General features: G+C 40.8%; 1 protein-coding gene across 1 annotated transcript in view; it reads right to left on the bottom strand.

Moving 5' to 3' along the window:
• The window catches only part of Fam81b (family with sequence similarity 81 member B), a 63,877-nt gene that overhangs the window by 27,571 nt on the left and 22,239 nt on the right, over positions 1–14,067 (bottom strand). The window contains exon 6 of the mRNA XM_052159914.1: positions 2,500–2,629. Within this exon, the coding sequence (XP_052015874.1) occupies positions 2,500–2,629 (130 nt within the window). The remainder of the gene's footprint in view (positions 1–2,499; positions 2,630–14,067) is intronic.

Here is a 14,067-nt window from a genome sequence, read left to right as displayed (position 1 = left end):
AATGAATAAATCTCTTTTTTAAAAAAATAGAGTGAAGAAAAAAATGAAGAAAACAAAACTGTTCAAGACCTGAAAATGGACAGAGAATCAATAAAGAAAACAGAAACTGAGGGAATCTGGGAAATGAAAAACTTTTAGGAATTTGAACAAGAACTACAGAGGCAAGCTTCACCAAAAAGTGTAAGAGATAGAAGAAAGAATCTCAGTCCTTGAAGATACCATAGAAGAAATGGATACATCCACCAAAGAAAATATTAAATCTAAAATACTCCTTACATAAAACATCCAGGAAACCTGAGAAACTATGAAAAATTCAATGCTCGAATAATAAGCATGGAGGAAGGAGAAGAATTTTAAAGGCCTAGAAAATATTTTCAATGAAATCATTGAAGAAAATTTTCCTAACCTAAAGAATGAGGTACCTATAAAGGTACAAGAAACATACAAACATCAAATACAATAGACTAGAAAAGAAAGTCCCTTCACCACATACTTATAAAAACAATAAACATAGAGAACAAAGGAAGAATATTAAAAGGTATAACGGAAAATGACCAGGTAACATAAAAAGACTATTAGGGTTACATTTGACTTCTCAATGGAGACTCTAAAATCCAGAAAGCTGTTGACAGATGTGTTGCAGACTAAGAGACCATAGATAGAAGCCCAGATTACTATACTTAGCAAAACTTTCAATCACCATAAATGGAGAAAAGAAGATATCTGATGATAAAGTCAAATTTAAACAGTATCTATCTACAAACCTGGTCCTACAGTAGGTACTATAAGAACAAATAAAGACAAAGTTAAGTTAGCTACAACCACAAAAATGCAGAAAATAATCTCACATCAGCTAAACCAAAGGAAGGTAAGCATAACCACCACCAATGAAAAAACAGAAATCAACGATCATTACTCAATGAGCTCTCTCGATGTCAGTGGCCTTAATTCCCCAATAAAAATACACAGACTAACAGAACCTATCCTTCGACTGCATGTAAGAAACACACCTCAACATCAAGGATAGACATTACCTGAGGGTAAAGTGATGGAAAAGACATTCCAAACAAGTGAACCTCACCCACGCTGGTGTGGTTTTCTTAACGTATACTAAAATTGATTTCAAATCAAAACTAATCAAAAGAAATGGGGAAGGACAGGACATATTCATCAAGTGAAAAATCTGCTAAGATGACATTTGAATTCTTAACATCTATGTCCTCAAAACAAAGGTATACCAGTTTATAAAAGAAATATTACTACAGCTTAAATCATGCACTAACCCTCACTCAATGATACTTCAATAGATGGATGTACCAGCTCATGATGCTCACAAACAACTAGTACTGGCTCATTCTTTCCAAGTATCCATACATAAGCAAGTAATCACTGTGATTTGAAAGGAATTTAAAACTGCTTCAAATGCAAGAAGAAAAGCATAGGCTATTTATATGCATTTTGCTAAGCGGAAATTGATAGAACAGAGTGCATATGAAGAAACAGAAGTCCAGCCATTTGAATACAGAAATGTTTTTTTTTTTTTATTCTGGTGGCTCACATGCCTCTCACAGCTACTATGAAAGGCATACTTGGCCCAAAGCTTCAACTACTGGGCTTAAAACCAGTAGTGTTGTGTGTACCCTGAGCACCCTTCCCACACCCGCGGTCCCAGCACGAGGATTGCCGCTCCTCACATGGGTACTTTCATTCATGGTACTTGATGACACATTCTTCATGGCATCCCAGAGTCCTTCCTTCCCTGTCTTTGTCACAGGGGTCAGATTTCTATTTCCCCATCTCATCCAGCTTTCTCTTCCCTGTGCCTCACAGACATCCCTTAATCTTTTGCTCATCTGCTTCCTTCATTATATTTGAGAGGATATTCCAGATCCTCTCAAAGGATCTGGAATAATAACAAGTATCAGTGAGTTTTCCTAGGAAATGAGAATGAATATGTCACCCACTTACAGGACATGAACAAATCTAGTTACGTAGTGATTTGCAGGTAGCTCAGTATCACTGGTCTGAAAGGGTGAGTCCTAAAGTCTAGGTACTAGGCAGGTCCATTAAAGAAGCGGTGTCTGTGATCCAGGTCTAAGGGTGTTTATGCTTTTCACAAAAGATCTAACCCACCGCAGGGTTTAAATAGATATGTAACATTATCAGTGACATGAATGCCAGTTCTTTAGTAGCTCCCATGAGAACTGCTTTTGTGTGTAATCCTGAGCCCCACAGTGTGGAAGGAAGTCAGGAAGTAAGTGAATATCACAAGTGACCGAAGCAGCCCATGCTCATAGCGGAAGCCCGTGCTGGGACACCAGAGACACTCATTAATGTTTGTTGGTTCAACCGACTGAACTAATAATGTATGTGAATAAGCTTCATGTTAAATCTTTCAAGTTAAAGGGTTCTCTTTTAGGTGTAGGCCTTTCGATGAGCTGTCACACTACTGCTGGTGGTAGCTTACAATCCCTACAAATCCTGTCTCTCTTTAGTTACCTTCACATCCAAGTTCTTGGAAATGGTTTCTAGGGCAGAAACAAGTTCTTGAACTGATTTCTCAATCTGTCGGCACTCGTGCCTGATGAACTGGATGTCTCCAGAAAGCTTCACAATGCTTGAATCACATCTAGGGTCAAGACAAAAATCTGTGAAGATCAGCAGCCTCACAAACTCTAAAATCTACAGTATGACTTAAGCATTCACTTGATACCAAATTTCTCCAGTTCTTTGAATAACATATTGCTCTTCTAAAATGTCAAACGGCATGGTGCTTGAAATGAATTCTCTAACTGAAAGCTTCACATTATAGATTGATACACATAGATAGATAGGTAGGTAGGTAGACAGACAGACAGACAGACACCAAAAGGCTGGAGAATTCATGAGCAGAATTGCCCAGATATAGAAAGCAAGACAAGCCAAAAGTCTCCCAGTTTCATTATATATTATACATTGTGGCACCAGCACCAATTTGTCCTTTAATTTATTTCCTGGTTGGCCAGATTTTGCTTTTCTGATTTTAATAGGAGAGCTCAAGCATACATGGATACTTAAGCTTTTAAAGGAGGCTATCTGCTTTCACATAGATGGAAGAATGACTCAAGACAGCATTTTTCTTTCATTCTTATTTTGTCCCACAACCCTCTGCTTTTGATATAGGGATTTAAAAGTGCTGTGATTAAGCTTCCTAAGGCCATTTCCACATGCTCTTCTGTTTTACAAGTCTACAACTCACTGGTATCCCTAATGTTAATGAGTTTGCATTTTAAAGAGGAAAATAACTTCATTGTAGATTTATGTGTGAAAAGAATTTATGTGTCACCTTTAGACAGGGTCACATATAAGTTCACAAGTCTTTCATTTCTTAGTTTCTTTGAAACTGGGAGACTTTTGGCTTGGCTTGCTTTCTGTATCTGGGCAATACTGCTCATGAAGTATATTCTCCAGCCTTTTGGTATCTATCTATCTATCTATCTATCTATCTATCTATCTATCTATCAACTACCTATGTATCCATTCATCCAGCCAGCCAGCAGGGAATTAATCAGTTTGGAGGAAATCACTAACCAACACCTGTGACAAACTCCACATTATATTAAAAGTGGAAGTTTTTTCCCTTTTAGGTTTGCCATTAGCTCTGAGATAGCTTGGAGGAGAGGTGAGCAGATGTCTTCATTCTGTCCTGGATAGACAGAAATATTCTCTCTCCACTTTTATTCTCAAAGTACATGATTATTGCTTTTAGTCAGAAATCAACATGATTTATCATTTTTTTAAATACAAATTTTCTTTGAGGTACTAATGAACCAAGCATGGCAATGGGTTGGCCACTGGCTGCTGCTGCTACAGGTTGTAATTTATGACCTTTCCTGTGGGTGTCCTGTGCACACTCACCTTTGTTTTGTACTCAAGATCAATCTGCCAGAGGAGAGATATCAAAGAGAGCCTGTGCCACAGTGAGAAACTCACTTCAAAGGAAGTATCAACTTTTAAACTACTAATACATCGGGGTGGGGGAGAAGTGAAAATCCAAGGAATTAGAACTTTAACTAAGTATTAAATATTAAACTTAAATATTGAGGCTAATTTAAGAAACAGTAAAGTGCTTGCTAAAAATTATGTTAAAATGACTAACTTAATTTCACTTATGGCAAAATGCAATTTAGGATTAAAATCACTGCTTGTGGCAAGGCAGTAATCAAGATGCCTTGGCATGTCCATTAGCCTTTTTTTTTTTCTGGAAAAAAAAACAAAAACAAAAAACAAAAAACAGAAAAGAGTCAAGAGAGGGAGGGCAAATCTAAGTCTGATGAATCTAGCCAGAGTTTGTCCCAGACAACCAAATAGACTTCAGAATTTTCCACAGATATTGGATATTTCAAGGAGAATCAAGACCTTGCCCTGAGGATACTACTTACGATTGAGGATGGAGGCTTAGGAAGTACTGGAGACAGTGGTATGCACTGGCAAGTAGTTCCAGCTCTCCTCTGTAATACAGCAGGGCTCTGTCTCAGCACATGGAGAGAGACACAGAGAGACACAGAGAAAGATGGAGAGACAGAAAGACAGAAAGAGAGAGGCGATGGAAGGGAACGGAGCCCAGTAGTAGGCAGAGGGTGTGGTCAATCTGGGTACAGTCCTGGGATTTGACTCCAAAAAAGATTTCAGAATAAATTAAACTGGGGCAAAGGAAAAAGAATGTCACCTCTTCTTGATGTTATTCTATTGTTCTCTGAGTTACTTTAAAAAAAACTCTCTCTCTGTGTGTGTGTGTGTGTGAATGTGTCTGTGTATGTGTGTCTGTCTGTATATGTGTGTGTGTCAGAATGATGTGTGCTAGTGCCCACCTGGGAAGATTAAGAAATCTCCTCTCCCTTCCACTCTGGCTTTGGAGATTGAACTTGGGTCTCCAGGCCTACTCTGCAAACACTGTGCCTGCTGGGCCATTTCTCAGGCCCTTAGTTACTTTGAAACCATTTGTCCTTTGCCTTATATACAAAATAGAATTTATAAGAAAGAAAGAACAAGCATTTAAATGTTATCAGTATACCACCAAACTGAACCAAGTCATATTTCGTTCAAAAGAAGTGTTTGTTGCTTAAGTTTTCCCAAAAAATATTGAGTAAGGCCATTGGTTCATTCACATTTATCTTATTATAAGATACCCACCCAAATCTAAAAATTCTTTTGCATATATCAGATATTGTCTAATACATATAGAATGATATATAAATATTGTATTTATTTACTAAGTCTCTGGACTATCAGTTAATTTTTCTCTGATGACTTCCTAACCATGAGCACTATTTCCTAAACAGTACTGAAGTTTTAGGGGAACAAAGCAACACTTTAGAACCCTAGAGTCTTTCCTAGTGCTATTAAGTTTTTTGTGTTGGAGGCAACAAAAATCCAGGGATCCTCCCCTATCTCTCCCCCTCCACTGCCCCTTCGAGTACCTTGCTCATTGCCTAAGATCCTACAGACTGCTCATATGGGACACTTTGGGACAAATTCACCATCTGCTTATTTGTCCCACTTGCCTCTAATTTCATAACTTGTTCCTCTGCTGAGTAATAGGGGACTGGCATATATTCAACCAGTCCCCAGATCAAAGTTTTAGGTGTTTTCCAAAAACTTTGACATGTATTCCTCTGTCCTAATTAATGTCAATTCATGTAGTAATCCTATAGATTCTATGTTCCTATGTCTGTCTTCTGCACTAAACAGCCATGGCTAATGACTTAGTTCAGGCCCTACTCACGTCTACCCTGGTTGCTTCCAGAGAATGCATCTAATTTCCATGCCCTTGTTCTATATGTACCACCAATTCAGATATTATTAGAATGCCATTACCTTACCTAAAATCTTTTTATAGCGATTCACAGTCTTCTACATGAAGTCCAAACATTTAGTTTGGCCTACAAGTTTCCTCATTTTCCATTTTTATTGTTTCATTGTCATTATCTCCCATCTTTTCTTAAATGAATATGCCAAAATGTCATAACTGGAACACTGTTCCCGTGGCCAGGCTTCAGACAAGCCCAGCAGACCTTTCCTTCACTCTTCTCCACACCTTTCCCTCCTGTGTAAACTGACTTTCCCACCTGTCTTGGATCATTGCTACAAGTACTTCAGATCCTGTCCTGAGTCTTGCGAACTTGAGCAGGCTCTTCTGCTCAGTCTGGTTTGAATACTGTTCAGAGACCGCAGGCTTTCAGGGCAGTATTATCCTCATCGATGGAGCTGGTTTTGCCCGGTGGACAGTTAAGAGCTACTGAGAAAGGATGTGTTGTGAATCTTAGCCTGGCATAAGGGAAATGATGAATGAGTCAAACGACTTGTTTTTGGTTTTGGTTATTTTCCAATTGGGTGGGTTTTTTGCAGTAGCCTGGCTGTCATAAAACTCACTATGTAGACCACCTGCTTTTCATTCCTCAGTATTGGGATGAAAGGCATATGACACCAGGCCCGACTATGAATGCATTTTATTTAATTGATGGAATACATATCCTAGAATTCTCTGGCTTAACTCTATGTCCTCTCAAATCCAAGTGCTGCCAGTATGATAAAATTAGGAGGCTAGGCCTCTGACAGGTGGTAGGTGATGGGAGCTCCTCCCAGATGAATAGAATTCAAGCCCTTATGGAAGTCTTCAGGTGTCTGACACACAAGGACACTGGAAGATGCAGCCCTCACAAGACAATGGAATGCATTGTCCTGGAGTACTGACTTCCCAGCCTCTGAAACTGAGACATGCTTGAGTGTCTGGTTCTTTTAAATACCTAGTGTCAGGGGCTCGGTGATAGCTGCATAGATGGACATTTGACTTAGATCTCAGCCATCTAACTCTCTTTGGTGATTTACACGTTGGGGTGGATAGGAAGAAGGTGGAAAATTCAAAGAACAAGGAAATAGAATCTGGCAGAAGATATAGAGATGGAAGATGGCCATGGTAACCCACTCCCAAGTGATTACTCATGTACCAAGCTGGTCCAGATATTGCTAATTTCTGATGTGTCCATCAGTGTTTCTGCTGTCATTATCTATAGATTGTTCTCCTGATTCATGCATGATTAACTTTTTTTAAAATTTTTTTTATTCGATATAATTTATTTACATTTCAAATGATTTCCCCTTTTCTAGCCCCGCCACTCCCCGAAAGTCCCGTAAGCCCCCTTCTCTTCCCCTGTCCTCCCTCCCACCCCTTCCCACTTCCCCATTCTGGTTTTGCCGAATACTGTTTCACTGAGTCTTTCCAGAACCAGGGGCCACTCCTCCTTTCTTCTTGTATCTCATTTGATGTGTGGATTATGTTTTGGGTATTCCAGTTTTCTAGGTTAATAACCACTTATTAGTGAGTGCATACCATGATTCACCTTTTGAGTCTGGGTTACCTCACTTAGTATGATGTTCTCTAGCTCCATCCATTTGCCTAAGAATTTCATGAATTCATTGTTTCTAATGGCTGAATAGTACTCCATTGTGTAGATATACCACATTTTTTGTATCCACTCTTCTGTTGAGGGATACCTGGGTTCTTTCCAGCATCTGGCAATTATAAATAGGGCTGCTATGAACATAGTAGAGCATGTATCCTTATTACATGGTGGGGAATCCTCTGGATATATGCCCAGGAGTGGTATAGCAGGATCTTCTGGAAGTGAGGTGCCCAGTTTTCGGAGGAACCGCCAGACTGCTTTCCAGAGTGGTTGTACCAATTTGCAACCCCACCAGCAGTGGAGGAGTGTTCCTCTTTCTCCACACCCTCTCCAACACCTGCTCTCTCCTGAATTTTTAATCTTAGCCATTCTGACTGGTGTAAGATGAAATCTTAGGGTTGTTTTGATTTGCATTTCCCTAATGACTAATGAAGTTGAGCATTTTTTAAGATGCTCCTCCGCCATCCGAAGTTCTTCAGGTGAGAATTCTTTGTTTAACTCTGTACCCCATTTTTTAATAGGGTTGTTTGGTTTTCTGGAGTCTAACTTCTTGAGTTCTTTATATATATTGGATATTAGCCCTCTATCTGATGTAGGATTGGTGAAGATCTTTTCCCAATTTGTTGGTTGCCGATCTGTCCTCTTGATGGTGTCCTTTGCTTTACAGAAACTCTGTAACCTTATGAGGTCCCATTTGTCAATTCTTGCTCTTAGAGCATACACTATTGGTGTTCTGTTCAGAAACTTTCTCCCTGTATCGATGTCCTCAAGGGTCTTCCCCAGTTTCTTTTCTATTAGCTTCAGAGTGTCTGGCTTTATGTGGAGGTCCTTGATCCATTTGGATTTGAGCTTAGTACAAGGAGACAAGGATGGATCAATTCGCATTCTTCTGCATGCTGCCCTCCAGTTGAACCAGCACCATTTGTTGAAAAGGCTATCTTTTTTCCATTGGATGTTTTCAGCCTCTTTGTCAAGGATCAAGTGGCCATAGGTGTGTGGGTTCATTTCTGGATCTTCAATCCTGTTCCATTGATCCTCCTGCCTGTCACTGTACCAATACCATGCAGTTTTTAACACTATTGCTCTGTAGTATTGCTTGAGGTCAGGGATACTGATTCCACCAGATTTTCTTTTGTTGCTGAGAATAGTTTTAGCTATCCTGGGTTTTTTGTTGTTCCAGATGAATTTGATAATTGCTCTTTCTAACTCTGTGAAGAATTGAGTTGGGATTTTGATGGGTATTGCATTGAATCTCTATATTGCTTTTGGCAAAATGGCCATTTTAACTATATTGATTCTACCGATCCATGAGCATGGGAGGTTTTCCCATTTTTTGAGGTCTTCTTCCATTTCCTTCTTCAGAGTCTTGAAGTTCTTGTCATACAGATCTTTCACATGTTTGGTAAGAGTCACCCCAAGATACTTTATACTGTTTGTGGCTATTGTGAAGGGGGTCATTTCCCTAATTTCTTTCTCAGCCTGCTTATCCTTTGAGTATTGGAAGGCCACTGATTTGCTTGAGTTGATTTTATAACCTGCCACTTTGCTGAAGTTGTTTATCAGCTGTAGGAGCTCTCTAGTGGAGTTTTTTGGGTCACTTAGGTAGACTATCATGTCGTCTGCAAATAATGATAGTTTGACTTCTTCCTTTCCAATTTGTATCCCTTTGACCTCCTTATGTTGTCGAATTGCCCGAGCTAGTACCTCAAGTACAATATTGAAAAGATAAGGAGAAAGGGGGCAGCCTTGTCTGGTCCCTGATTTCAGTGGGATTGCTTCAAGTTTCTCTCCATTTAGTTTGATGCTGGCTACCGGTTTGCTGTATATTGCTTTTACTATGTTTAGGTATGGGCCTTGAATTCCTGTTCTCTCCAAGACTTTAAGCATGAAAGGATGCTGAATTTTGTCAAATGCTTTTTCAGCATCCAATGAAATGACCATGTGGTTTTGTTCTTTGAGTTTGTTTATGTAGTGGATTGTATTGATGGATTTCCGAATATTGAACCAACCCTGCATTCCCAGGATAAAGCCTACTTGATCATGGTGGATGATCGTTTTGATGTGTTCTTGGATTCGGTTGGCAAGAATTTTATTGAGTATTTTTGCATCGATGTTCATAAGGGAAATTGGTCTGAAGTTCTCTTTCTTTGTTGGATCTTTGTGTGGCTTTGGTATCAGCGTAATTGTGGCTTCGTAGAAGGAATTGGGTAGTGTTCCTTCTGTTTCTATTTTGTGGAATAGTTTGAAGAGTATTGGTGTTAACTCTTCTTTGAAGGTCTGGTAGAATTCTGCACTGAAACCATCTGGTCCTGTGCTTTTTTTTGGTTGGAAGACTTTCTATGACTCCTTCTATTTCTTTAGGCTTTATGGGACTGTTTAGATGGTCTAGTTGGTCCTGATTTAATTTTGGTATTTGGTATCTGTCAAGGAAATTGTCCATTTCCTCCAGATTCTCCAGTTGTGTTGAGTACAGGCTCTTGTAGTAGGATCTGATGATTTTTTGGATTTCCTCAGTTTCCGTTGTTATATCTCCCTTTTCATTTCTAAGTTTGTTAATTTGGATACTTTCTCTGTGCCCTTTGGTCAGTCTGGCTAAGGGTTTATCTATCTTGTTGATTTTCTCAAAGAACCAGCTCCTGGTTTTGTTGATTTTTTGTATGGTTCTCTTTGTTTCTACTTGATTGATTTCGGCCCTGAGTTTGATGATTTCCTGCCTTCTACTCCTCCTGGGTGAAATAGCTTCTTTTTGTTCTAGGGCTTTCAGGTGTGTCATTAAGCTGGTAATGTATGCTCTCTCCGTTTTCTTTTTGGAGGCACTCAGGGCTATGAGTTTTCTTCTTAGCACTGCTTTCATTGTGTCCCATAGATTTGGGTACGTTGTGTTTTCATTTTCATTGTGTTCTAAAAAGTCTTTAATTTCTTTCTTTATTTCTTCCTTGACCAAGGTATCATTGAGTAGAGTATTGTTCAATTTCCACGTGTATGTAGGTTTTCTGTTGTTTCTGTTGCTATTGAAGACCACTTTTACTCTATAGTGATCAGATAGGAGGCATGGGATTAGTTCGATCTTCTTATATTTGTTGAGGCCTGTCTTGTGACCAATTATATGGTCGATTTTGGAGAAGGTACCATGAGGTGCTGAAAAAAAGGTATATTCTTTTGTTTTAGGATAGAATGTTCTATATATATCTGTTAAATCTAATTGGTCCATAGCTTCAATTAGTTTCATTGTGTCCTTGTTTAGTTTCTGTTTTCCTGATCGGTCCATCGAGGAAAGTGCAGTGTTGAAGTCACCCACAATTATTGTGTTAGGTACAATGTGTGCTTTGAGTTTTAATAAAGTTTCTTTTATGAAAGAGGGTGCCCTTGCATTTGGAGCATAGATGTTCAGGATTGAGAGTTCTTCTTGTTGTATTTTTCCTTTGACCAGCAAGAAGTGTTCCTCAGAGTCTCTTTTGATCACTTTGGGTTGAAAGTCAATTTTATCTGATATTAAAATGGCTACTCCAGCTTGTTTCCTGAGACCATTTGCTTGTAAAATTGTCTTCCAGCCTTTTACTCTAAGGTAGTGTTTGTCTTTGACCCTGAGGTGTGTTTCCTGTAAGCAGCAAAATGTAGGGTCCTGTTTACGTATTCAGTCAGTTAGTCTGTGTCTTTTTATTGGGGCATTAAGTCCATTGATGTTAAGAGATATTAAGGAATAGTGATTGTTACTTCCTATCATTTTTGACGTTATTTTTTAAATTTGATTGCTTAACTTCTTTTGGGTTTGATGAAAGGTTACTATCTTGCTTTTTCCAGGGTGAAGCTTCCCTCCTTGTATTGGTGTTGTCCTCCTATTATCCTTTTTAGGGCTGGGTTTGTGGATAGATATTGGGTAAACTTGGTTTTGTCATGAAATATCTTAGTTTCTCCATCTATGGTGATTGAGAGTTTTGCTGGATATAGTAGTTTTGGTTGGCATTTGTGTTCTCTTAGAGTCTGCATGAGATCAGCCCAGGATCTTCTAGCCTTCATAGTCTCAGGTGAAAAGTCTGCTGTGATTCTGATAGGTCTTCCTTTATATGTTACTTGGCCTTTTTCTCTTACTGCCTTTAATATTCTTTCTTTGTTTAGAACATTTGGTGTTTTGATTATTATGTGATGGGAAGTATTTCTGTTCTGGTCCAGTCTGTTTGGAGTTCTGTAGGCTTCTTGTATATTCATAGGCATCTCTCTCTTTAGGTTAGGGAAGTTTTCTTCCATAATTTTATTGAAGATATTTGCTGGCCCTTTAAGTTGTAAATCTTCACTCTCATCTATGCCTATAATCCTTAGGTTTGGTCTTCTCATTGTGTCCTGGATTTCCTGGATATTTTGGGTTACAAGCTTTTTGCATTTTGTATTTTCTTTAACTGTTGAGTCCATGGTTTCTATGGAATCTTCAGCATCTGAGATTCTTTCTTCTATTTCTTGTATTCTGTTGTTGATATTTGCATCTCTGTCCCCTGATTTCTTCCCAAGGCTTTCTATCTCCAAAGTTGTCTCCTTTTGAGTTTTCTTAGTTGTTTCTACTTCTGATTTTAGATCCTGGATGGTTTTGCTTAACTCCTTCACTTGTTTGTTTGTGCTTTCCTGTAATTCTTTAAGAGATTTTTGTGTTTTCTCTTTCATGACCTCAGCCTGTTGACCAAAGTTCTCCTGTATTTCTTTAAGAGATTTTTGTGTTTCGTCTTTCATGACCTCAGCCTGTTGACCAAAGTTCTCCTGTATTTCTTTAAGTGTTTTTTTGCATTTCCTCCTTGTTGGCTTTTGTATTCTCCTGGATTTCTTTCAATGATTTTTGTGTTTCCCTTGCAAGGGCTTCTAACTTTTGATCCATTTTCTCCTGAATTTCTTTAAGTATGTCCTTCATGTGTTTCTGTACCAGCATCATGACCAGTGATTTTAGATCCAAATCTTGTTTTACTGGTGTGATGGGGTATCCAGGACATGCTGGTAGAGGAGAATTGGGTTCAGATGTTGCCATATTGCCTTGATTTCTGTTAGTGACGTTCCTGCGTTTGCCTTTTGCCATCTAGTTCTCACTGGTGTTACTTGGTCTTGTCAGTGCTGGACTCACCAGTGCAAGCTGTCCCTTCCCCGTTGGCCTCTGGTGCACAGCTTACACCCTGCACTGCCTGTAGACAGGGTGCTGCTGTCCAGGCTGTTCAGATCCCGAAGCAGGCACCTGAAGGCTCCCGCTGGGGCCCTCAGGATTTACCGGAGCACACCGACTTCTCCCAGCTGGCCGCCCGGAAGCCCCCGCTAGCCTCTTGAGGGACCTGGAGATGTGGTGTGGCCGCCCAGGCTGATCTGAAGCGGAGAGAGTTGAGCTGAGGCCTTCCGCCTGAGGCCTTGCCCCAGATTGTGTCTGTGGACCAGATGGAGCCCGTGTGCACCCCCAGGGAGCGCCGATGGTGTATGCTGCTGTGACCTCCCCTGTGTTCCGCTCACTCCGCTGGGCAGCCGATTCCCCAACCGGGCTGGCGCACACAAGGTTAGCCTGGTCGCCCAGTCCCTGAGTCCAGGCCAAAGCCTGGGAGGCCAAGGTCCGAGCAAAGTTCCCCTAGGGCTATGACTGTTAATTGGGTCCGCCAGGTGACCCGGATGGCGGGCGTGCGCGTCCGCACTCCCCGAAAGCACTGGGAGAGTCTGCTGTGCTAACAACCTCCTGGGCGGGTTGACACACAGATGGCCCACCAAGCCACCCAGTTCTTGGGGTCAGTCCTGTGCCTTTTGGGGCCTAGACCCCCGTTTTGTTAGCCTCAGGCTACGCTTGTTAGCTGTCTCTGCCCTCCCGAGCACTCTGGGTCCTGTAGGCAAAATGGCGGCGCGTGCGCCGGCCAGGGCAAAAAAACCTCCTGGCTGGGTTGGCACCCCGATGGCCACCCGAACAGCCCAGGGCCTGGGTGCAGGCCAACATCCGTCGGGCTCAGACCCCTGCGGTGTTGGCCTAGGATTATGTTTGTGTACCTCAGTCTGTCTGATCTCTGCAGTCCGAAATCAAGATGGAGGTGAGTCTCTCCTGACTGGTGGGAGGCCGCGTTCTGAAGTGGCTTCCGTGCAGCGAAAGGCGCCGCACAACCACAGCTGCTTGCCACCCGGCTGGTCAGCGAAGGTCAGTGGTCGTGGGCACAGGGCCTAACTGGACCCTGTGTCGCCTTGGTTCCACTGCTGATGGCCCTTCAGCTGGACCAGCCACTGCTGCACTGCTGTCGCCGCCGACCCATGATTAACTCTTGATTTAAATATCATACAAAAGATGTTACTCAAACCTTTTCTGTTTGGCCGATTTGTATGTAATCACTGCGTACTTTAAGTACTTTATTTCTCAGTAGTACTACATGTGGTGATTTTGTGTCTTTAAGTGGGTGTTCTGAGAATAACTGTTAGAATGTGAACAGGAGAAGTCTGTAAAGACAAGACTTTGGTAACTTCCAGTAAGCCCTTCTACATAAAGACTCAGGGGACAGACAGTGAGCATAGGACTTTCAAAGTCACCCGCTTAGCTTAGCTTGATGTAAACCGATAGCTTGTTTTTTAAAATGTAAAATTCTTCTGACAGATATTCACTAGCCAACAGATAGCTGGCAAACCTGAATTA

The sequence above is a fragment of the Apodemus sylvaticus genome, chromosome 16 (assembly GCF_947179515.1).
Source record: "Apodemus sylvaticus chromosome 16, mApoSyl1.1, whole genome shotgun sequence".
Lineage (NCBI taxonomy): Eukaryota > Metazoa > Chordata > Mammalia > Rodentia > Muridae > Apodemus > Apodemus sylvaticus.
Note: the sequence above shows the minus strand (reverse complement) of the source record. Positions and strands in the feature narration are given on the sequence as shown.